The sequence below is a fragment of the Pelecanus crispus genome, chromosome 6 (assembly GCF_030463565.1).
Source record: "Pelecanus crispus isolate bPelCri1 chromosome 6, bPelCri1.pri, whole genome shotgun sequence".
Taxonomy (NCBI): domain Eukaryota; kingdom Metazoa; phylum Chordata; class Aves; order Pelecaniformes; family Pelecanidae; genus Pelecanus; species Pelecanus crispus.
This window is the reverse complement of record NC_134648.1, coordinates 31,643,951-31,669,799: the sequence shown is the minus strand read 5'-3', so window position 1 is coordinate 31,669,799 and position 25,849 is coordinate 31,643,951. Positions and strand designations below refer to the sequence as shown.

The 25,849-nt window shown below is 40.6% G+C and overlaps 1 protein-coding gene across 2 annotated transcripts in view; it reads right to left on the bottom strand.

Moving 5' to 3' along the window:
• Positions 1–25,516, bottom strand: part of MGA (MAX dimerization protein MGA) — a 56,198-nt gene extending 30,682 nt beyond the window's left edge. For both annotated transcript variants that reach the window (XM_075712917.1, XM_075712918.1), the window contains exons 1-12: positions 25,475–25,516; positions 20,863–22,004; positions 14,411–15,341; positions 13,998–14,085; positions 13,759–13,854; positions 8,843–8,971; positions 6,177–6,275; positions 4,659–5,308; positions 3,664–4,021; positions 2,449–2,672; positions 1,392–1,532; positions 901–973 (exon numbers count right to left, since the gene is read on the bottom strand). In XM_075712917.1, coding sequence (XP_075569032.1) covers positions 901–973; positions 1,392–1,532; positions 2,449–2,672; positions 3,664–4,021; positions 4,659–5,308; positions 6,177–6,275; positions 8,843–8,971; positions 13,759–13,854; positions 13,998–14,085; positions 14,411–15,341; positions 20,863–21,926 — 3,853 coding nt within the window. In that variant the 5' untranslated portion in view covers positions 21,927–22,004; positions 25,475–25,516. The remainder of the gene's footprint in view (positions 1–900; positions 974–1,391; positions 1,533–2,448; positions 2,673–3,663; positions 4,022–4,658; positions 5,309–6,176; positions 6,276–8,842; positions 8,972–13,758; positions 13,855–13,997; positions 14,086–14,410; positions 15,342–20,862; positions 22,005–25,474) is intronic.
• Between the last annotated feature and the right edge of the window lie 333 nt (positions 25,517–25,849).

Genomic DNA, 25,849 nt, shown 5'->3' with positions numbered 1-25,849 from the left:
GGATGTTGAGCCCTGTGTCCTGGCCATTTTAATTTCACCTACCAATTCACCAGCATTTTCAACTAGTTGTATTATTTTTCCATTCCCATCCTTAAATGTAGAGTGTGCTGTTGTATACATTGAACAGTGAAAAAATTCAGCTCAAAAAGGCAGCTATATTTCATTAGTGGACAACACAATGCCTCTAGTATATGTCTCATTTTAAAGTTTGTAACATGATTTGGGCCACTTCAGACTGAAGGAGAACACAGATGTCTAGCCTACTTCTTTATGAACTAGAAACTCAAACCCAGTATATATACATGTAGTAAAACTTCAATTCAACCTTTCAACTTAACTAAAAGAATTCAACACCAAACAACCCCAGATAAAGTATAGGTGCTTCCTTGTCCCATATGGTTTTAAGTGGAGAACATGAGTATCCCATCCTCACAGTACCACTTGGATATTTATTAATTCTTCAGTAACTACAAAGTAATAGTAAGGGAAAAAGGGGGGGGGGGGGGGCGACACACAAACAGACAAACCATGTACAGTGATCTCCACTCCTTCCCAAGTATCTAATTATCACTCTTGAAGACAAGTTTGCTGTGCAGTATTATCTTTTATTTCTAAACAAGCTACTGTAATACTGATCATTTTAACCTTAGAGCAACAGCAAGTACTGGATATTTAGCCTGCTGTATCTCCCACATGACACACACACAACTGCCGAAGAAAACAGGAAACTGTAAGCACATCATAAGTTTTTTATTGACAACAGTAATAACTCCCCCAGCACATAGGCTTTTGTTTCATCAATAGCTGCAACTTTTGAAAAAAATAAAGCCAACACAAAAAAACCTCACAAAAACGTGGAACTAACAAGAGGTCAAATTATACTCAAGACTCAGCTCTTACCTCCTGATTTATCAGTGTCTTTGTTTATCTCACAGGTTACCTTCTCAGGAGACTGAAGCTCTGGTTCATGCTCCTGCGGGAGGAAAGAAATGGAAGAAAAATATCCTGTGTATCTCTTCACACTAAAAATCACACCACAAAATAAACTAGATCATACTGTTATCCCAAATCATAAAACATACGCTAACTTTGACAATGGTACAGTTTTCATCTTAGAACAGCTCTTTTAACAATGAATATTTAAGCCTTACATGATAATGCACTTGGCAGCCAGGAATTTCTACAGACAAGACAATTTCTATCATAGTAACAAGGTAAGTCTACCAGTACTGCTAGGTGATTTAGGCTCCAGGCTCCGCAGCCCTATCACCATCAAATGTAAGTCAAGCCCTCATGTCATGTAGGACCTTCTGGGGGAAAAAAATTACTTCAACATTTTCAGTATTTCTGCCTGTTCTGTGATACATGCTAGTTACAGTGTGACTTCTTACCTTTATACTAGAACTCTGTGAATCACTTTTGTCTTTTTGTTGCTTTTTCTCCTCTCTCCTGCGTTCATATGCTCGGACCCTTGCACAAGTCATCATACTTTCAAAGTACAAGTAGACAGGATCCTTGTCCTCCTCTCGAATCTAAAATAAAAAGCCAAACAAAAAACCCTCTCCATTCTAGATGCACATTAGATTCATGAAACAGTTTTGCTTTCTAACAACACTTCAACATTAATGCTTCAATAGTAGATATCAAAAGAAAAGTCTAGCATTTAAAGCTGAATCTGCCCTCTTGGTATCCCATACCCCAGTCTACATCTTGCTTCCAAATTACATGGCGGGGCGGGGTGGGGGGAGGGGGGGGAAGCACAGAACAGAACACCAACACCACCCGCAAAAACTCAAACCCATTCAAACACTCTTCTAAGTGGGGAAACAAGTCCTAAGTCTCATGCATTGTTTAGCATTATCTGGTATACATTAAATAGCAACTCTGGTATGTTTGCTCTTCAGACATAACTAGACTCAACTCTACTGCTGCTCTTCCTCTACTGCTGTTTTTACTATTGTTAGATACTAAGTTGAGGCGAGAGGCAAATGCAGATTCTTCCAACATTGGCAGTGAAACCTCAAACAAGAACAAAAAAATACTCCAGAGCTACACTGAGCACTGTGTGTCTGTATCCCAATTTTTTTTTTTTGGCAAGTAATTCACTGATCAGAGAGGCTACATTATGCAGAAAATTTATAAACATTACAGGACCAGCAATCATTTTGCCAGAAATAGCATGTACTATTGCATTTTTTAAATGAGGCTATTAGTGAATCATAATCACCTTTCACTATCTGCATATTGCTACAGTAAATTCACAACAGAAGATGGACACAGTTAAAGATTTATACACAGTCAATTCATCCTAACTTATCAACATACCTATCGGCTGTCAGGCTTTCATCTCAAATTTCATCTAAAATGGTCTAGCACAGAAGCTTTTAGCAGTGTTTGTTTTAATTTTCAATACAAAGAAAACCAAATACATCTCTTCTCCTTTCTTACCACTGGATTAGGTTTAGGAGTATACACTCGGCCTGGTTTCGTTCCACTGGAAGATCTATGCTTACTAGAAAGCAAGACTTCAGGGTTGGGTAGTACCGCAGATTTAACTGGTTCAATAACAGATGGTGTTGGGATGTAAATTGGCTCTGGATCTATTTCACCTTCTACTTTCACCCACAATGGACAATTCCTAATAGGCTGCTCTGGCTCCGAGTCACAGATAGCTGGGGAAAAAAAAGGGGGGGGGAACGACGACAAACAATTTACTTACAATGAAACACCATCTAGAACAGCAGTAACAGAAATTTTTGTTTGAGCCTGAGGTCTAGCCATGTAGTGATCAGTAGTTCATACTGCCAGAAAATACTACTGGTTGTTTTTCTGGTCTCAAATTCTAGCCAAAAGTGACTGGGATTTGTCCACAAGAAAGAGGAAATAAAAATAAAAATGATTCTACACTGATCATTGTTTCTCAGTTGTACTGTGACAGCAGATACAGAGAACACTGAAGAATTAGTGATCTTCATTGATGCTGTATACTTAAAAATTACAAACACCCCCAAAAAACAGACTTTATACCACAGGTCTATGGAAGCATTCATTTATTCCAGTGGAACACCAGAAAATACTATGTTCGTTTTTAGCTATTGCCAAAAGTACTACCAGCAAGAAAGTGAAACTGTAAATTCATGGTCAGTTTCTACCAATCTGGTTTTCTGAGCATACCTTAGGCCCAATCTGAAACTACTGTAAATCACTGTATTTCCACTGAAATCAATGAACTATGCAGCTATATACAGCAACTGAGAATACAGCTTTAGATACTCACTTGAAAAGAGGGAAAGAAAACAGCACTATGACAGTGAAGTTTACCAACAGTCATAGCAGTAATTATCTCATATCCTTGGTCTTTAAAGATATTTGGAGAGTTGAGCAAGAGTTTAAATTACCAAAAAGAAACTCCAGCTGTTTGATCACAATAAACAACTAAGTAGTGCCCAAAATGCTGATCAGATAAGAGTTTAAAAAACGGGAAAAGGTGTTATGTCCTGCTAGTCAGCTATACGAAAGCAGATGTTGCAGACATCTCTTGGAATTCACTCCCAATTTCTGGATTTAGAAATTGCATCACTACTACGTCCTAATAAAAATGCCCACCAAGATAGGTGGTTTCTGCAAAGCTGCAAGTTATCACTTTTGTCCAGCAATACTCACTGTATTCCACCCTTTTTCTCTTCTTCTTATCTTTCTGCTTCAGTTCATCTTCCTCCCCATCACCCTCTTCTTCCACATCTTCATCCTCTTGCTGATCTTCTTGTGTTCCATAGAACACAAGATTTCCACGTACAGCCTTTTTCATTATTTTCTTATGTTTTGATCCTCCCTTCACCAGCAACACTCTTCTCTTCAAGCAAGTGCAACCAAACATACAGTCTGGCCTGCGGCAGTGGGTAGGCTGACGTTTCTCCAGTGCTAGACTAGCACATATGCAACCCAGTCGACAGAAATCGTTATTGCAAGGAGGTGCTCGTCGTCTTATTATTTTGTGGATAGGTTTGTTTTTGAGAGAAGCCTAAAGGAAGTTTTAAAGAATTATACACTTCAAATTCCAGTGAGATTAAATCAAGTACATGCACAATTGCTGTTCAAAGTTCATTTAGAATAACCCCTCCAACTACATGGTTTACATATGAAAATTTGTCATCTATACTGGAAAAAAAACCCCACAGAACAGGAGAGTTTGCATTTGAAGTCTTCTGAGAGGCAATTTGAGACAGCTAAACCATCTTGGTAGTAAGTAGGATGTGAGAAAGCAAAAGAGGTTATTATGTGACAACCAAGTTACATGATCAGGATTTTTTTGCGGTTAGTTCAACTAAAAAAAAAAAAGGTGACAAATGGTAAGGAAATGCAGTTACTGAATAGCAATTGTATTAACCAGAATTTTTAATGGTGAAAAGTTAAGGTAATTCAAATTATTCAAATTAATGATTCATATAAACATGCTATTATCACAATTAGTTTTTTCACATACTATGTCAACACTTCTCAACTTTCACTGCAAAGACTACATCACAAAGGAACATCATGCTTTGTCATGCTCCTTAGCAGCTTCAGTCTCATTTATCTTCTCCATCTATATGCAACATCGGTTAAGTGCACAGATTTGGAAAAGCAACAGGACAGAAAGGAAACTATTACAGATCTACCTGAGCTGTAAGCAGGGTTGCTAGAGAGATGTCTGCTCGTTCTTCTGTAATATAGGTCCGTGGTTTGCCATCCCAGAGAGCACAGTCCTCCAAGTCCATTAACTTCACTTGAGATTTAGACAGACCTGGTGGACGAGCTGCTTGTTGCTGTTGCGGTGCTTGGCGCAAACTAATCTGTTTTGGAAGTATGTTTTCATCCAGAGCTGGCACTACAAAACTATCTGCTTGGTTAGTCAAACTGCTATTTGAGACAGACTTAGCAGCCTTTTCCCCTGATGCTGAAGCGTTCTGTTTCTGCTTTGCAGAAAAAGGTGAAGGCAGTATAGGCTTGTAAGATGATTTTACTCTACTGTTTGTAGATGTCTGTCTGTTTTGAGTCTTTGTCTTCCTAGAGGTAGATGATAAAGGAACAGGCTTGAAAGTGTAAGATGTTGATGGAATTATGGTGGACTGCTTCTTTAAAACACTGTCGAGTGTTCGCACATAGCTAGTGCTCTTAGTGGGAAGCTGATACACCACAGGAGAAGCGGGAGTGCTAGAAGAGAATCCCATACTCGTTTCCATCAACTTCCCTTCATTTTCCAGGTACTCATCCAGCTTGTCACTACAGAACGCTGAGCGATTCTTCAAGGAACCTTCTGAACTGCCACCTTAACAAATAAAGAGCACTTTAACTAGCTCCTGGGAAAACATACTGACAAATCTTAAAATAATTAAACAATAGAGGTAAATACCTCTCTAAAAATATATATAGAATTCCTTTTAGAGAGTAAAACACAGGCATACCATATAATCCACTCTGAAACACAACCAGCTATCTGAACAACTGGTTTTGTGGAGATTTTACATGTGTATTCATTCACAAAAACAGTAAGCTTTCAAAAGGCAGTGCTTCCATGGCAGCTTTTTGTCCTGAACATCTAGCCTACCTGCTATACCACAACACACCTGGAATACCCCAACACAACATTGTATGAAAATGCAAAAGGTACAATACAAATATTTAATCTAAATAAAAAGTGGAAAATTGGCAAATTGCCAAATATCCATTTCTCCCTGAGGCAAGGCAAAGTAATCAAGTATGTAAGGAACACCTACTCTAAGTGGAGCTGAAAATACACCAATATGAATGAAAATTACTCCAGTTCATTAGGGTCCCTGGGGCAACAGAATTCTGAAATTACCATACTTTCCAGTAAACTCAAAACTGCTGAACAAAACCAAAACTATTACAGCTTTGATCTTCACTCAAGCCTTTTGTGTGAAACAGAATACATGTATTTTTATCTTACCCAGAATAAGTTTCTCTCTTCCCTCATAAACCTCCATTCTGACCATGGAAGCAGTACCAAAAAATTCCTTTACTCTTGACAGTTTCAATATAAAAAAAGATAAATCTCTCATTAAGACACACACAATTATCAAATTGCAAGATCTATGGAAGGTCAAGAAAAAGGCCACTTGTTGGAAAAATGTACTGATCTCTGGTTTTGGGTTTGGTTTTTTTTTTTTCCCTACCTTCATTTCTAGAAGCACCATGAAGCTTCCCTCGCCAGCCTTTGATTTTTCTGAAATCATTTGTCTTTCCTGTCCTGGAAACAAAAGGAAATCCAGCATCTGGAAAAGAAGAAAGCTACCCTGAGTTTATGAACCAAGCTTGATTGTATCAAGCTCTCTACAACTACCTGAAAGGAGGCTGTAGTGAGGCGGGTGTTAGTCTCTTCTCCCAAGTAGTCAGCAATAGGACAAGAGGAAACGGGCTCAAGCTGCGCCTGGAGAGGTTTAGATTGGATATTAGGAAAAATTTCTTCACGCAAAGAGCTGTCAAGCATTGGAACAGGCTGCCCAGAGAGGTGGTGCAGTCACCATCCCTGGAAGCGTTCAAAAAACGGGTAGACGTGGCACTTGGGGACATGGTTTAGTGGGCATGGCGGTGTTGGGTTGATGATTGGAATGACGATCTTAGAGGTCCTTTCCAATCTTAATGATTCCTAGTTTTTACTTTCATTATAAATAATACAGCCACCAAGCCAGGAGACGTGGGGTTGCTACTCTACCCTTAATTGGTTTAGCGGTGGACTTGGTAATGTTAGGTTAGTGGTTGGACTGGATGATCTTAAAGGTCTTTTCCAACCTAAACGATTCTATGATTCTATGAATGTCCTAGCAAACTCTGCTTATTCCTTTTCAGGGACAGATGAACAGCAGTAAATCAAAAAGCTGAATAAAGAGACGTGCTTTTTTTTTTTTTTTTTAATTAACAGAATACTTAAAGCCAAGCTTCCTGTAGAGTTCTGCTGTATGACCATGCTATCCCATACAAAAGGTATTTCTCCTGTATTTTCAGTTTCGGTTTCCTTAGCAATGGTGTGAGCAGTTGATTCTGAAACTCAAAACGGCAAATCAGCAAGTTAGTAGGCTAAAATGTAACAGGCACGTTTTGAGCTGATAATACAAACTCTCTCAGTGAGGAAAGTAATTTCAGTTTCTCCCCTCAATTGAGCCAATGACTTTTATAAAACCTATAGAAACTTCATTTAACATTTGCTGTTCTGTCAAATTCAGCTGATTATCAATTAGGGGTAGAGACAGGGAATAACTGCAAAAAGGCAAACAGCAACATCTCTGTCAAGTTATCCATCAGCTCTAGGAACTAAGTTGAACGTAAAAATACTAATACAGATCTGTTTGGCTGTTTTACATACTGCTACGCTAGAAATAATTGCATTTGACATTGAGCTGACTGAGGTCTTCTGAATTGAATCCACCTCTTCTGCAGTGTAAACAAAGCTGACATACATCTGCCTCTACCAGCTCCCCAAAACAGCAGAGTAAGAAAGACACAGTAATCAGAATATTAAAGTAGGAGAAAGAGGTAAGTAGGAGAAAGATAAGCACCCCTATACTTTGTCCAACCAGTTTATTATTAAAAACAGTATCTACCAACAGTATTAGAATCAGTGACACTATAATAAGAAATGCACTTGTTTGGATACCAAGTAAGTTGGTTTTGGGCCCCTCAGTACAAGAAAGACACTGAGGTGCTGGAGCATGTTCAGAGAAGGGCAACAAGGCTGGTGAAGGGTCTGCAGCACAGGCCTTATGAGGAGCGGCTGAGGGAACTGGGGTTGTTTAGCTTAGAGAAGAGGAGGCTGAGGGGAGACCTTATCACTCTCTACAACTACCTGAAAGGAGGGTGTAGTGAGGTGGGTCTCTGTCTCTTTTCCCAAGTAACAAGCGATAGCATGAGAGGAAATGGCTTCAAGTTGTGTCAGGGGAGGTTTAGATTGGATATTAGGAAAAATTTCTTCACGGAAAGGGTAGTCAAGCATTGGAACAGGCTGCCCAGAGAGGTGGTGCAGTCACCATCCCTGGAAGTGTTCAAAAAACGGACAGACAGGGCAAGGGCACTTGGGGACATGGTTTATTTAGTGGGTATGGTGGTGTTGGGTTGATGATTAGACTGATGATCTTAGAGGTCCTTTCCAATCTTAATGATTCCTAGTTTTTACTTTCATTATAAATGATCCAGCCACCAAGCCAGGAAACATGAAATTGCTACTCTACCCTTAACTGGTTTAGTGGCGGACTTGGTAATGTTAGGTTAATGGTTGGACTGGATTATCTTAAAGGTCTTTTCCAACCTAAACGATTCTATAAGTTTAAAAAAAAGCACAATTGGTCAGCACTTTTGTAACAAATAATTATCATGATGTTACAGGTTAGCCCCCAAGTGGTGCCTCAAGTTCTTCTTCTGGAAAGTTCTGATATTCAGCTCTGTGAAAGACAACTTTTTTTGTTTTGCATGTGAGCAACATCACAGAGATGTAGATTGCTTAGGCTTTTCCTGAGCCATTTGAGAGTAGTTAATGTGTATAGTTACATTTTAAAAAAATCCAGCTCAAAGAGACAAAACATGCCCATATAAAATAATCTAGACAGATACTATTACTGGATCACAACCACCACAAAAACAAAGGCTGAAGACAATCTGGCCAGAATTACTCAGGACTCCTTGGCCAGTAACCGCATAATGATTTAAGGAAGTTCTCACATTTTGTCATTTTAATACCGCTTTAATCTCTTTAAGATACCAAGTTTAACTAAATGTCCATTCCCTCCTTCTGGTCATTGATAATAAAAACATAATACTTGATATTTCAGCAAATTCATATTCTACCCACCTGGAGAATTGGGATTGGTTCCTGGATAGCTCCACAAAGAGTAATTTGAGTAGGAAAGAGGAAGCTGCACACCCAAATATTTCAAGTCAATGCTCATTGTTGGGTCCACAGAATTCAACTTCAGTCCCACTACAAGAGGCAAGTATCAGTAAATGTCTCAATGCAGCAAGATGTTAGGAAAAAGAAAGTCAAGATACTTATTAAAAAATAAACCAGTAAATTATATACAGGCTTTTCTAGCATTCACCCACCATTTTAAGAGACCTGAAAAAGAGCATTACCAATGTAACTGTTACTTATATTGGATTTGCAGCAGGTATGAATTAAAGAGTATTTCAGGGAATGTGAAATAAAGCAAAAAAATTAATTACTTTTCTTGGTTACTAATGAAGTTTCCACAGAAATTTATTAACCAAAGTGCCAGTGTTGTAATAATTCTCACAATAAAAGTTTTTCTTTCTTTGTTTTTTTTGAAGAAGTTAGCACCGTTTACACCCTTGAAGGCTAGAGTTACTGCCTGAACCAACCCAGCTGACTATTTGACATTTCATATCACTACATAAATTATCAATCCTGCCAGTGGTACTTACACATACCCTTCTCTACTGAAACCTATTCTTATGCAAGAACATACACCACACACACTTCAGTTTCAACCATCAATAAGAGACAAGAGCAATCCACATTTTAGTTCTGAAGAAACAAGTGTGAACATTTGGAAATTATGATATAAACAAAGTTGTATTCAGACAGCACTCTCAGGACTAGTTCATCAAATGATCCAGATCTCCTTTTTTTTTTTTTTTTTTAAGCAAGTTTGGCAGCTTGCAATAAAACACTTCCCCTCCCCTGCTCCCCCTTTTTGAAGCAGGGGGAAAACGGGCTATAGAGATACTAAACAATCCACGTTGTTGATACCACCACAAATGCTTAACTGCCTATAGTACCTTCCTTCATCAACTCCCCCAAAATACTTGCATTGAAAGACTTTGCTTGGTCATAAAAGGTATCTTTATCCATGGCAAAACAAATATAGATACAGAAATGCTGAGAAAAAAGAAGCTAGTAAATTTGACTTAGTACCTTTTTGCAGAAAATACTGTTACACTGAATTCAAGAAATGACTACTGTCAATCAAATTCAGCTCACACTCTGGAGTTGAGAACATCTATTTTGGTTTTTAGCTATAGAAACCTACTAATGTTGCTCCTGTTGCCAACAAGTCTGAAATTCATGTATTAAATATATGAGTTTTGAAATTGAAAATGTATGACTTCACAAGGCTCAGGACACGTAAAGTGATATTCGCACATGGAGTAGAAACCTTATGTTGGTGTTACACACTTCTGTTCCTAAGCAGCATCACAGTGACCTGATTACTGGCAGCCCAAAAACAATCAACACGGAGCAAATCTCAGACATGGTTGTTTAAACGGATACCATTATCAAAAGACACTCTACACTCCAGTAAGATATAATTTTCAAATCTACATATGGAAAATGAGCAGAAAGCAAGTCAATCAAGCACTTTGTATAAAAACATGTCAACTAGCAAATGTCAAGATGCCATCCATTTCTTTTCAAGCTCAATTTAAAATAAAATGGAAAGAATATAGTTTATTTTGCTCCACACTCCATTTGAATTATTCTGTCATCTTCAAAAACAAGCTTAGCTTTTTTTTTAACACTCAAACAAAAATAAGAACATCACCCATACACAAAATTGATTATTTCAGTTTAGGATCATGAAGTAAACAATACCCAGACAAAAAACAGAGGATGACTCGAACAAGTGCAACATGGAATGAACACAGACAGCCTAAAGAGAACAAACAGTAAGTGTATGTCAGTACAGACATCATACATGACACATGAACTATCATTTTTATTAATTTCTATCATCCCCAGTATTGCTAAATTTCAGTTTCACATTATAGCAAATGAAGAACCATCTCTTTCAGAAGTTTCTCCTCTCCATCAGATGCATCTGCTAAGTCTGAAATACAACGCTTGACAACAGTGCCTTTGATTTTCAGGAACGTAATGAGGGATTCATGTTAGCTCAGATAGAAGAGGCATCCCGTAACATTCCAGTACTCCAGCAGGAACTTTCCTTCTAACATGCTTAAGTATAATTCCCTTCTTTCTGAAGCATCTTCTTCCTGCAGTCCTGGTGTCTCTAAGATCTAGATAGCCTCAATCACCATTTTTATAACTTCACAGATCAACACCAATTGTGGGGTTCAGGTACAGCTCCAACACACCATCAGTGAATCTCAAAAAGCAACTTAAGCTTCTCAACTAGTGTGTCTAAAACCAAAAGCAGACTTAACGTTAAAATTGCTACATCCATTTCCCATACTGCAGTGAGGACAAGAAAGCCAGGAAGCTTCTATAAAATGGCTGAAAGCACATTTAGGAACATGCACTTCACATCCCCCAGACAGAAGGGAATCATGTCTCTTTGTCTGTTCTGTAGTAGATGACAAGGAGGTGTTAGTCATTAAAAAATAATCCAGACACCAAGCCAGGAAACATGAAATTACTATGCTACCCTTAAGTGGTTTAATGGTGGACTTGGTAGTGTTAGGTTAATGGTTGGACTGGATGATCTTAAAGGTCTTTTCCAACCTAAATGATTCTATGATCTGTGGCCCAAGAAATTTTGGTGAACAAGTATCAGAATCAAGAAGGCTAACAAGGCTGCACCAAGCTCCAGGATGCTACTTAGAATCAGTATGTCTGAGAAAAGATACAGCCCTGAAGTTTGGCCTAGAGGCACTCTTCAGCCACCTTCTTATGATGATATTGTGGAGAGAGAAGAAAAAAACCCCAACAATCCCTCTCTCCATTAGCATCATTGTGTTCCTTCCCCAGTCTCAAGTCTGCAATGGAAGGCAGTAGATCTGCAAATTTTTGGAAGGTGAAGGTAATCTGAATAACGTTTGATTCCAGTTCACATGCAGCAGCTCAAGTTTAACAACAGAAGTATATGTATTTAATTAGCTTCACAGACTGATCAAATTACATCTGTATCTGTCTGTAGTAATGCTCTTGCTGCAAATAGTCTTCACATAACTTCTTTTTCCTCTAAAAATTACATACCACCATTTAACAGGCTCAAAAGATTACCATCCAACACTGGAAATCATGGTCACAAGTGTTCAAGAAAGTCAAAATTCTTCAGGTCCTTTTTTCTTTGCCTGATCCTTGACTTTTCTTGTCCCATTTTGTAGTCACTGCTCAACACCCTTCAGAAGGTACCACACACTTCACCACCACTCATTTAGAAGCTGAAGGAAAAGCATGTGGGTTTTACATGTTCACAGATTCAGGATCATCTCATGAGTAAAATAACCCTCGCCAGGTGTTGTGGTAGCCAACATACCATGATTTTATTATACTTTTCTTCGATAAAGATAACATCTAGGAGGCCCACAATATAATCCTAAAAGGCGTTACAGCAATGTTAAGATTTGCTTAGCGCTGTATCTAACATTGCCAGCAGCTGACCACAAAAGGGATTTTACCACCATTCTTGAAATATGACAACACACGCAGATCTGTGAGGGCAGGTTGACCAGTGAGGTCATTAGAAAACAGGGCCGCCTATTTCTGGAATCATGGGAAGGGAAAACTGCATTTAGACATCCATGATACAACTGTCAACGCTGATGCTATACCACTGAGGTACAACCTGGCTGGGGATAGGTTATCTTATTTCATTCCCACCACATCTAGGACAGAGCTTTAAGAGCTCTCTACTACCCTCCTTACGACCACTTTGCAAAGGTGTAAGACAGGAATGTCAGCCCAACACCAGCAAGACGCAAAGGCATCCCTTTAAACAGTTGCAAAAAATGCCAGGCTAGTTCTCATCATACCCCGCATGTAAACCGTTCAAGATAATCCAGGGTTCTTCATAGCAGAAGCTCTGTGAGGACCCAAAATAACTAGTATCACGGTCAAGATCAGTATTTGGAGTCTCAATCCCTACAGCATTACAACTATTCTATATGTTTGAAAAATTCAGGACCCGAACCTCAAGAGCATGAGGTATGATGCTTCCATTCAGATCAATTTCATCATCATCTGCTCTGATGCCTATGTTAACGCCATCAGTGTCAGGACTACTACTGCTGAAGACTCTCGACATCATCAGTAGAGAGAACATCAAATTCTGCTGTGTTGATCCTTGACTTTCTTCCATCTGACCTCAGGATAGCATCATATATAAATGAAAGATCATAAGCCAGAAGTACGTTGGTTGGCCCTCTTAGATCCAGGTTTACCAGCCACGTAAGTGACTCAAAAAAATACTGACTCAAACATAGCAAATGTAGACTTAGTTAAGAGTTTCTGGATCTCTAGCTCCTCTACTACCAGGAAATGGCTATTTTCTATGGAGGAGTAAAATCAACACCATTTGCTCTCTACAAGGATTAGCTCATTACAAAACAGGCATGGCCTGAAGTCTGAAGGCTCAGCATCTCCTGCAAGAGGCATACAATGACACGCAGACTCTTGTTCTGCTGTTGGAGATTCAGGAGTCATCTTCTGCCTCCTCTGCCTCTTCTAGTTTGCAACATGAATGTGTGAAAACAAAAACATCTTTATTGGCTGGCTGAAACTACTTTTAAAGCCTCTACGAAAAAAGCTGCATCAGACACCACAGATTCTCCCTCATTGCCACAAGTGGCAAGAGGGAAACCGACAGTTTCACACAAATTTCCTTTCATACTCTCACATTTGTACATGCACACCTGTACGCTTTCCTGTGTTTGAAAAAAATAAGCAAAATCTGATCCCAGCTGTATTGGGCATACACAGTATTACATCCAGTAGGAAATTATCAACTCAGTATGATTAAGCATAATACACAACCAGGTGCAACAATATGTACACTGCCCACTTACCTTCCTGAAGGCTAGGATGTATTACTTGCTTATGCCTCAAGGTCTTCAGCTCTTCCATCAATTCCTTTTCCAGTACTTGTATTCTTGCTTGACAATCTACTCAAAAAATAAAAAAAGAGAGAAAATATAAAAAACACTTACCATGCAAAAAATTTACTTAAATGATTTATTTTCCAGGGTGTCTTTACAAATTCCCTTATTGCAGGGAATAGCCACTGACAAAAAATACAAAAACGTACCTGGATCATTTGTAGTCAACAAGGGAGCCTGAAGATTCTGCGACTCTTCTCCTCCAGCTCTATCAACAGTGTGAATGTCAAGAGCTTCCTACATACATAAATAGCCTTGAGTAAGTATAAGATACCTTAAAACACTTACATGCAAACTAGGCCACATCAAAATATCACTGAAAAATTCAAAACAAAAAAAGTATGCATTCTTTTATACAGAACTCTAGATCCCACAAGTTGCTAAGTAATAAGAAAATGTTACGATTAACATAGGGACAAGATAACAACAGATTTGGAAAGAGGCTATAAATCTCAAAACTCAAGTTTAAAAGACAATACACCTTCAGCTTACAAGTACAAAGGGCTTATAAATGGGATATCGGAAAAGGTTTTGAATTTTACTCAAAACAGTTACGTTTTACCTTTGATGCAAAGGACACAAAGAGGACTCCATCAACATCTTCAAGGTCCGGTTTAACATCTGGAAGGATACTCCCAGGCCCCAGAGAGGTGTTCTTGCTTGTTATTACAGTTTTCCCTATACCTTTAGGTGGTCGACCAGCCTTGGAAATTTTCAGTTTCCGTGGCCTTCCTCTTTTAGTTGTAACTGATGATAGAGTGTTTTGATTGCTACCAGAGCCTTTCAGCGACATAGGATTCTTGAGTATGCCAGGCCTTTTTCTTCCACAGATCTCTTTAGCTGAAAAGGGACAACTTACTGAGCCCCTGAGATTAAAATGAGGTGATTTAGACAGAGCCCAGTGGGCCTCTCTGATTGAAGAGTATTTCTGTGACATTTTACTCCCAGGAGACTGTTTTTTCATAACTAACTCCTCAGTTAGACTGGCTGTGCCTGAGCAAGAGCCTTTGTGATTTTCAAAACACACAGGCAAGGAATCCAGTATTGCACTCAAAGGGGATTTATCCTTCTTGCAAGAGGAGAGCATGGTCTGCGGCAACTCAGATATCTTCACTGTGCTCTTTGTGACTGCACAAGGTTCCAAATAGACCACAGGCATCTTCCCACTATCCAGTTTTAACATTTTTGCTTTGGCAACACCTGAAGGACTGGTTAGCACACGCTTCCTAGACCTGAATTCTCCATCGATTCCACTTGTTTCACTGCGTCTCATCAAGTGTTTTTGTAGGATGGGATCATCATCATCAGTGTTGGAATACTCATCAGTTTCTTCATCTGTGTCTTCCTGTTTCACTCTTATTCCTTGTGTGCAAATATTTGACTCATAGTCATAGTCATCTACTGGTTCCTCTTTAATGACTACATTAAAGTGTCCATTTGGGTCCAACGGGGATGCCACACGGGAACTGCTTTCATAACTGCTAGCAATGGGACTGGGGTGGGAGGGAAAGGACAAACAAAACACAACAAAAGATCTTTATCAAATCTCTTCCTTTACCGAAATTCCATTATCTCACATAATCCTTGGTTACATATTATAAAAAACTTCCAAAATGCTCCAAGATGTGAGTCTGATAAATAAGCTGTCATTTACAAGCTTACATTTTTAGAAGCACTCAAAAAAAAAAAAAAAGCCATCATTAAAAACAATCTAACTTCTTATCTGAAGGCAGCAGCACAATTTCCTTCCCTAGTAATATCAGGGCGATGTTTGCACTTTTTCCTATTTGAGACTCAGCATGAACTCACGCTAAGCTATCACGTTTTAAATGTTCAGAAGTGGCCTTAGTTTGCTGTATATTTGGTCAAGTCACCTTATTAAAACCATTATGCTTGCAAATAAGAAGCCAAGTGAGTACCTAATGCACTTCAATTTACATGATTTAACTAAAATTTTAGTTAATTCATCCTGAAGCCACATACAGACAATTCCTGAATTCATCTGTTGTTCTAACGCTTACAGGATATTAATATCCTATTGAATTGTGCTCCACCTTCCACTAAGTCTGAGTGACCAGTAACCTAACCAGAATTTGACATATCATGCATTAGATACTGAGGACTAACAGTTGCAGCCAGTTACACTCCGATGATGGGCTTTTTTGAGGGACAGACACATCAGTCAAAAAATTCCAGTCAGCAGTTTTGCTAAGCACCTCAGAAGCTGGCTCCTCATCTTAAGAGGAAACAGCTAAGATATGAAACCAGAAACTCATATCCACAATGAACCTCAGAAAATAAGTCAGAACTTATTTACTAAACATTATAGTATTCCAGTACTACCTTTACATGTATAAGACACTATATATAATTTTAATTATGTTAAATTATTATTCAAATTCTGTTAACCTTCTGTTATTAAAATGCTATTAAGAATAACAATATTTGTTAATGTTAGTTAATGCTGACATAACTTCAACTATAACTTAATTTTAATAACAATATATTATATATAAAGGGAATATTGCTTTATATATTGTGCATATATGAGTGTGCACGTGTATTTTATTATTATTATCCACACACACACACACACACCCCCTTTAAGGAATGACTATGCTCAGTTGAACCCCTAGCTGGGACTGAGGGAGGGGAAGGTGTGGAGGAAGGGGCTGCTTCCACCTGGTGTAGACTGAGGACATACTTAAGGGAGAAAGGCTGGGACACACAAGAGTCACAACATGGAGCTGGGAGTTTCCACCTCATGAAGAAAGACTGCAGTGTTCAAACAGGGAGCAGACAGTCCAGACACAGATTTATATATTTACACATAAAATTCCTAAGAACAAGACAGAACCTATCTAGAAAAACTGCTGCATTTCTAGGACACTAAGTAACCAGAATTAAGCTTGAAGCAAAAACCTGCCTCATGAGGGAACAGCAGGCAGCAGGAGAGTGGCATACCACTCCTGTTTTGTCTACCATCTTCTCTGGACAATGAGTTTCCTATTAGAAAATTTCTCGCTTTCATTTAAGAATGCCAAATTTAAGATTAAAAAGCCTTTCTTCTTCAGTGGGTTTACTGTGAAAGAAATTCTATGACAATCCACTTAGAGGTTACAGGCAACTCAAAATCCTGTCACATTACGGCTAGAGGCTGATTCAGTACAGCAGATCTACAATGAAAGTGAATGCTATTAAGATGATCCAAGTCATCTGCTCCTCTATTTAATTTAGAGAATTTTAAGACAGACAAAACATCCTAATAAATTTGCTGGCCAGGAATAAATTTCTCATGCGAGTTCTACTGTTTTCAGCTGGAAGCCCAGTAAAGCCTGGACTTCTCTAGCCACTTTCCTTTATCCATTGCAAGATGTATACTCAAGCTAAGGATTACCTTTCCATTAGGGATCTGGACAGTATCCAAAACAAAGAAGCCCTGCTGTAAAAATGAAATTTTGAGACACGCATGTTATTTTACATTGCATATTGCTACCATAAGCCAGATGGTGACAAGAGGGAGGTATCAACCATCTACGTGCACGTCTGAGAAGATCAAGTATTTGCACAAAATGCTGAGCAGCATTTTTACAGATTTTTAAATTCAGATGCAATTATCAACTTTTCAAACAACAAAAAAGTTGCTTTTTAGCACTGAAGTAATTTAATTTGGCCCTTAGTTTGTGAAGTTATATGCAACACAAGCAGTCACAGAAACTTCTCTTCCTGTATTCTATGGGAAGATGAATCATGCAAGTTCGTCCTCTCAAAATCCTCAGCTTAATCTGAGATCAGGTAAAAATGGTAAAATAATGTGTTAACTAGGTCTTTCTTTGCCTGATACAGAATAATGCTCATATTTAAGCAAACTTCTTTATACCCCAAGTAACGTATTTGGTACCCTCACAATAAAACAGTAAATTCTTTTGGAATTAATCTAGCAATCTGTGGCTGAGGTTTGAAGGATAAATCACTTGCCATCCTCTTCCCAAAGGAAGGCAAGGAGGAAAGAAAAGTGTCAGGCTAAACACAAGGCAACTAAATTAGAAAAATAAGACTACTGGAGTATTAAAAATCCCACAGTATGTGTATTTTTGAAGCAGGAAATTCAAAAGACCTTGGAAGGGGGAAAGGGTACATTAGCCTCTAAGATTTAAGAACCAGTACAGTTTGCTTGTGGTTCCCTCCATGCCCCCAACAGCTGAGTGGTTCCAGGCATAAGCATTCCTACTGAAGTGTCCACAACTCAAATTAAACATTTATTTTCTTTACAATACACCTGATGAAACTAAACATACTACCAAGCCCCGGGGGCAGGGGGGGGAAATCATAGCACCTTGTATAAAGAAAAAACAGTCCTTTGCTTCCAAAGTGCGCTAATAACTGAAGATTAAATTTATTCTCAGGTATATGCAACCTTTTACATAGCAGTTCCACTCTCAAAAACATCAGAAAAAGTGAGCACTGGTGGGACATACCATGCACTAGGAACTCCACTTCCCTGGGAGAGCATTATCTGAGAGGCAGGAGTTCCGAACTTCTGACTCTCACCCAAATCTAAACTCAGCAGAAATCACTACCCTGCATAAAAGCAAGATAGTGCCTATGAACTAGTAGTAATAGCTTGCCTATGATAAACAAAAAAAATTGCCCAGTCTTCATTGATATGTAGATATTAGTGTGTGTAGTTTGGTTAAAAAAATGCCACTCACTCAACACTGTCCTTGAAAGGCTGACATATTTATGAACAGATGTCAACTGCATGGCATGAAATCATTGTCAATAGATCTGAACGAAAAAGGAGAACTAATGTTCTGAAAAACTTCAGCACATAAAAAGACAGTTCTGCCATTTCTTGGATGAGATCAATTTTTCTCTTTCCAAGTAGAGAATCTGACTTTTTCACATAGATTACAAAAACATAGAACAAAAAGCTGGACAATGCTTGAGGGTAGTTCTAGGACTGTGGTAACATTTATTCATCAAGGGATAGATGGTTCCTAGCCCAGAATAGAGAAAAACCCTTTACAATCTTTCCCTGTCTATGCAGGTTTTAGCACGTTTCGGAGATAAACTGTCTTGGAGGTGAAACCAGGGAAGGCATCTAATATGCTTTGGACCAAAAGAAATTAAGTCTGCCAATTTGCACCATCTGTTCTTAAGGAAGGTCCTTGAGTCCTTAAAACGATGTTTTTTATTCCTTGGGAAAGAAGGGAACAAAAAAACCCAAGCTGTCCAATTCAGGCAGTTCTCCAAATAATTTGCTTCAATGGCTTCTTCAGGCAAACAAAATGATGAAAATTTTAACTTCTTCAACTGCATCTGACCCCAAGGAGAAAAAAAATACCACTCTTAAGACAACATAAACCCTTCAGTAATTACTTTCAGAGTTTTACTTCCAATACGCAAAGTTATCCAAACACTTCTCCATGCTGTATTCTTAGGAACTAAAGCAAGCCTATCCTCTCTGAAATCAGTGCACATTCAATCTTCAAGATGTTTTTCTCTAGAATTTACAACAACATTTTTGGAGAATATAAGAAGTCTAGAAGACATTCTTCTTCCTAATACACCAACACTGGAAAATACTGCAAAAGAAAGGTTAGGACACTCTAGATCCCAAAGCAATTCTACTATTCTTAAGAATTATTGCAACTAAACTCAATAAAGTCTCAAAGAACGAAGAACTTTGTTATTTGAAGTTTTTTTACTTAAAAAAAAGCCTTTTTTACTCAAAAGGCAAGGACATGCTTTTTGCAAGGAGGGGGGAAATAGAGCAAACTTGTCCTCTCTAAAACACACTGAAGTAGGAAAGTAATACAGCCTTTGAAACAAACTGTATAATTATGTCATAAATACAATTTTTTTCTTTCTAAGAACTGATCTCTAATTACACCATTAACATCATCCTGATATCCTGCAGTTAAATAATTTCTTGGTGTACTGATCTACATAAGGCTGCTTTTGTCACTAAGTCTTTGGCAGATGAAGTCTGGTATTCAGACAAGACATGAAAAAACATGGCACGAGAGAAACCTCTTTTTTTTTTTTTTAATCACTTCTTCAGGTTCGAAGTATTTCTAGCATCTCTTGACAGAAATTAACTATTCACTAAATCTACTCTATTCTATTGCTTAGATTTTGGAAACTAAGTGAAAGTGCAGTAAAATAATAGGTTTCGCCAGACTTGCTTTACCAACACAAACACCTACTGGTTAGCAGGTTCCATACTATGGGTAGCCTCTCAATGTACACTAGATTGCTTTGCTACTGTTTGTGTGATATGAATAGAACGGTTCAAAAAGTCAGTACTGGATAAGTACATAGACATAAAATTACCACAGAGTAAATTAAGGTCTGAACAGTGTAACTGTTATTCTGAAGTACTTTCCCAGGTGCAGATTATCTTGCCTCACAGCAAACGTGAGGCAACTGACTACCAGCAGGCAGGCTACCTCATACTACTTTGTGGAATAAAAGAACTCACACAAGCAGTTATTGACAAAACAGTGGCATGTGGCCAGTTACAACTGCCTTGTAGCAATCCCTACACATACCCAACCTAAATACCCCCACACACCACACATCCTCACCCATCCGCTAATGAAAACTGAAGATACAGGGACAGCATGTCGCTGCAGTAAGTGACCCTAAAAAGAAAGGCAATGTTTTGATGACTGCAGTGTGCTCTGTTTACAACTCTGAAAAATTAAATTTAGTCTTCTAAAATGCTAAGAGGGTTAAGAGAAATCCCTCAACACTTCTTTACAAAGGGAGTTAAAGCAACATAGGAAAAAATACTGCACTCTTACCCTCCTCAGACACATTAGAAAGTCCAGACTGATACATGACTGTTTAAACAAAGAAAAGCTTTTAATAATACTAAGCCTTCTGCCATTTCAGGTCAGGCAAACTTTAGCTGTAAATCTGTCTACTGAGCATCCTATTATTTAATGTTTTACCAAATACTCCAACTCAACTGGTATTTGTGCTAAAAAGAAAATGTTAACCCACCTTTCAGAGACTTCTTGTTTTAGCTTTGGCATATCACCCGAAGACATGTCAGTGTCCAGGAAACCCAAGAAGTCCCTTTCTGCATTAAAGGACTCTTTTTCCAGATCAATGTCTGATGGATTTTGACCAATGAATGAAGAATCCAAACTTCTCTGATGCAAATCTAATGCATCAACTTCAGCAGGGCGACCACGAATGCTAGCAGCGCTAAAAACATCACCTCCTTCCAATTCTAAGTTATTGTTTTGTTTCACATCACGCTGAGGTCGACTATTCAACCCATCATCTCTGAATCCTTTAGCAAAAGGATTGTAATCTATTTTCAGCTGGGTAATCTGGATGTTCTGGTAGGCTGTAACTGCAAAGAACTCTGTCTGTGGAAAGGTAAACGTATGCACATCAGGGCCATTGAGCTGAATGACTTCCGTGGCTTTGTCTGCAGGCACCAAGTGAAGTCGTGGCAGGTAACGGTGCATAGAATGCAAGATTATATGACCCTCCTGGTCCAGGGTATTGTTGGTAAGTTTGAGTTTGTAGAAGGATACCGGCTGGTGCATCCAGTACTGGCCAGTGGAAGGGGATTCTGGATGAATAAACACTCGCCCAAGAACATGCGGTTCTGCCTTCCCACTGGGCTCCCACCAACGGCCATTCCACTTGTATCGGTGATTGTCCACAGGGGATATGTCCATGACTAGGATGTACTTCTGACTGGCATCCAGACCTGTAATCCAGTATCGGCAGTACGGGAACATGCGCCTCCCCTGCTTCGTCAGAATCATCTCCGTGTTGCGATGGTAGAATTCATTCCACATACTGTTGTTATCTAGAGTGACGGTAATGCCCCCTGAGACACAGTCAGCTGGGAGGCAGGTCTTGATTTTGGATTTTATTGGAGTTGATACGCTGCTGGCAAGAGCACAAGCATCACGGTTTGCTACTAGGATTCCTTGGTCAGCTTTACCATTTCCCTGCTGTTGTTTCAAGATGACAAAAAAAGCAGGTGCTGCACCAGACACAGTCCCACTGTCCCGGCTACCCAAGACAATCTGCTGTTTCTCCATGATGAGCGCTCTTACAAGCTCTCAAATCAAATACAAATTCCACACAGTTATGTTAGTCTTCTATGTGTGTTCACCATTCTGGAAAAAAGGAAAACCCAGTTAAAATTATTCAAATACAGCTCTAAGAAAGTAATTAAGTCTCATGAGAAATCCTTTTTGTAACAGTTCTCCACATTAAAAACTTAAAAGACAATCAGTACTATAAAATTGAGCACAATTAGGATATATCAATCAAGGTTGCCTGTGTGTATATAATTTAGGCCTTACAGACATGGGGGCTATGACACCTTGAAACTGCATTTTCATATAATGCTTTACCAAAACAGGACTCCTTGCTTTGCTTGATATTTCAAAGTGCTCTTTGTTCTGATATTCCCACAACTCTTCAGATCATCTGCTTAACAAAAAGCATTTGGAAAAACGTGGAGAAGTTTTCAGAAAAGCAAATGGCACATCTCTGACATGAAGGCAGAAGTCATTTGCTCTTGCCAGAAACAAAGAGTTCCCAGAGATCCAAAACTTCCCAAAAATGAAAAGGGGGAAAGAAAGGAAAAAGAGAAAAAAAAAAAAAGCCACGTTAAAAACATTTTCCCCAAATTTCTTTTTTGAAAAAGACTAAGTTTGTGTGGTTGGGATTTCTTTGGTCGCCCCAACCCCAAGAACTTCTAAACGTCCATCCAACGCAGGGACAAAGAATAGAAGGGAAAAAAAAATAGTTCAAAGGGATAAGCTTTGGGGAAAAATAGACAAACTAACCCCCAAAAGGCCAGGCAGCTAAGATTAAATGGATGAATGTGAAGCACCAGGCAACCTTAGCTACCTCTATCTTCTAAATTACGGAAATACTTTAAACCAAACAAGAAAACATTTGTACTGTTATGACTAGACTAATCACTGTTCAGGGAACTAAGAAAGTTACCTTTACCTCCACATACACAATTCCACTTTTGTGTGTCTACCTCACAGGTTAAGTATTATGTCAACACTCTAACAAAAGGTCATAAACAACTTAATTTTTCAAACAGCCTGTACACTTCCCAGTGTGAAAAAATGTAAAGCAAGCGCTTCTGGTAACTCACAAGAATGCCATTCCCACATTCAGATGCTTGTATTTTGATCCTTATTATATATGGAATACAACACTGACAAAACATGATTGATTCTTGTATCAAAATGGCTAGTTGGTGGGAACCAGAGACAAGAGTAAATCACTATCACTAGGAATTAGCTGCTTGAAAACAATCATATTTCTTTCCAGAGAATTAACTCAAATTCACAAGTTTTAAGTGAACTGGCAAGACATGTTTGTTTTGTTAGGACTGGGGTACTGTAGGAGGAAAAGAGTCCTCTGTGCAAACCAGCTGCCACATACATGTGGGAAATGACCCCAAAGCTCAGGAGGCAGACACTTCAGGCTCCATGATAAATGTTCTTGACACCTAGAAAAACAAGAGATCTACTTCTACCCTTTAAACTTTGCACTTTAAAACTTCATGTAAAAGTCAAATTGGAGGAAAAAACCCCAAACCGTTCTGCATAGGTTTTGAGACCTGTTAAGTTACAAGATCTGGTTTTCAGTTTTACTTCCCCACAAACACACCCACAACCACCCACCCACCCACCCAGGACTACTTAATAGAGTCTAGAACACAAAATGAATTAGCTGTTCAAAATCAGCTTCATATTTTCTATTTTAAGAATGCTGCCCTGCTCTTTCAATAAAGAGCATCTTAAGTCCCAGCAACACAAAAAGCTATCCCTCAAAAAAGCTTTCTCATGTTCATCTATAAAGACACAATAGAACTATAAGTCCCTATTAAAAGTCAGATACATGGGAGTGTGGAAAAAGGAATCACATCCTAAACTGTATGTGATTTTCCACCAACTTCCCCCCTCTATATAAAAATACAGCATATTTATATGTATATCGAACGTACAATCATAAGTGAGTTCACATTAATGGTGTGCGATACACATGAAAATTGTATTAGCTCATGAAGAAAATACACCAACTGTTTTCAAAACTCGTTGAAGAGACACACAAAGCCTGTAAGTTTAAACTTACTTGAGGTAGAACTTACACATGCCAGAAATAAATTCAAAAAAGCTCAACAACCATGCATTCATCAAAAAATCTATGCATATAAAGAGCTACTGAGTCATAGTTTCTGTTTTCCAACATTTAAAGTTCTTACATTGCACTGTTGTAGATATTTGTACCATAAGCACTGCTCACAGTATCAAGTCAAAGATATGTGTGGTTACAATGTGATTATGTGCAATTACAGCAGCCAAAAGCTACATTATTTCAGCACTAACATGGTCTATTACAAGAACAATTTCACACATTTTATCACACTTGGTCATACATGCTAGCCTGTTTTATTATAGCACGGAGTTTCTAATCCAGTATTTCAAAGAAAACGTGTGTATTTGTGGAAGTTGGTTCTAATCCGCTTCAGATACTTCACTTCTCTACCCGTATAGAGACCTTATATTTAAGAAGCAACACCTAACTAGACAGCAGTGGCCAAAAACGCTCAAAGTTGCACTGAGATGTGCTAAAAGGAAGAAGATAGCCAGATGTGAACGAATCCGTTTCCAAAATTAAAAAAAAAAAAAAAAAAAAAAAAGCCAAACCCAAACCAACCCAACCTGCAACCAAGCCCACGGTTTACATACACAGTGCTCACAGGCAAGGAGTTCTGCACGGGTTTCTCGCGGCGAAGGGCAAGCACCGTTAGGCACAGCGAGCCAATGACGACATCTCGCTGCCCACGTGAGAAAAGCCATCACGCAGCGGAGGGGAGCTGCGGAGCGCGAGACCCGCGGCACAGCCCGCCAACCGCCGCCGCGTTGCCGACGGGAGCCCGCCGCCGGGGCCAATGGCAGCGAGCGCTGAGCGCGCGGCGCTGCCGTTCAAGGCCGCGGCGGCGGTGCGGCCGCGCGGCCCGGAGGAGCGGCCCCGGCCCGGCAGGCTGCGCCCGAGGCGGCGAGGGGCGAGCGCCCCCCGTGGGCAGGTGGCGTCACGGCCACGGGCCGAGCGCCGCACTTGTCGCTCGCAATGCCCCCCCCGCCGGGCGGCCCCCAGCCGGAAGCCTCTGGATGGGGGCAGCCGCCGCCGCCGCCTCCGCCAGGAGCCGCACGGGCCTTTCCGGGCGCGGCGGGGGCCCGAACCGCGGCCTGCGGTGGCTGGTAGAGGCGGAGGGCAGCGGGACCGGCGCACGTGGGGAAACCGCGCCGCTCTTCGCCGGGACCCGGCCCGGCTCTGCCCGGCCGGGCGACAGGGGCGCGGCGCGGCGCCGCCGGCGCTCCCGGGGCGGCCCCGCCCCCGCGGCGCGCGCCGCGGGGCGGCCCCGAAGCGGCGCCTCGCGTCGCCGCCGGGGAGCGGCCCGCGGGCCCGGGCCCCGTCGCCTCGTGGCTACGCCTGGTGTTAATTTTCGCAGTTGGGGCGGGAGGCGCGGGGGGAGGCGCGCGGAGTTCGCGCGCGGCGCGGCCGACGGCGGGGGCCGGCGGCCCCGGTCGCGCCCCCGCTCCCCGGTAGTTACCGTGCGGCGAGGCGAGGGGCCTCCCACTTCCTTTCTCCTCACGCGGACCGTGTGTCCGCCAGCTGGGGACAACGTGCGTGCGCACCGCGGTGACGTCACCGCGCCGCAGCGCGCGCAGGCGCGCCGCCAGCTCGCGCCCCCCCCCCTCCCTCCCGCCTGCCCGTCACGTGCCCGCGCCGAGCGCAGGGCCCGGCGCCCGACCCGGCCCCGCGCGGCGCGGCGCGGAGCCGCGCGCGGGGAAGCTTCTCGAACGCGCGCGGGAGCGGCGCTCCGCCGCCGCCGCCGCCTTCGAAGCCCCGCGGGGGCTCCGAGCGGCCCCGCCGCCGCTTCCGATGAGCGCGGGCGAGGCGCCCGGCCGCGGCGCTCCCCCCGGCG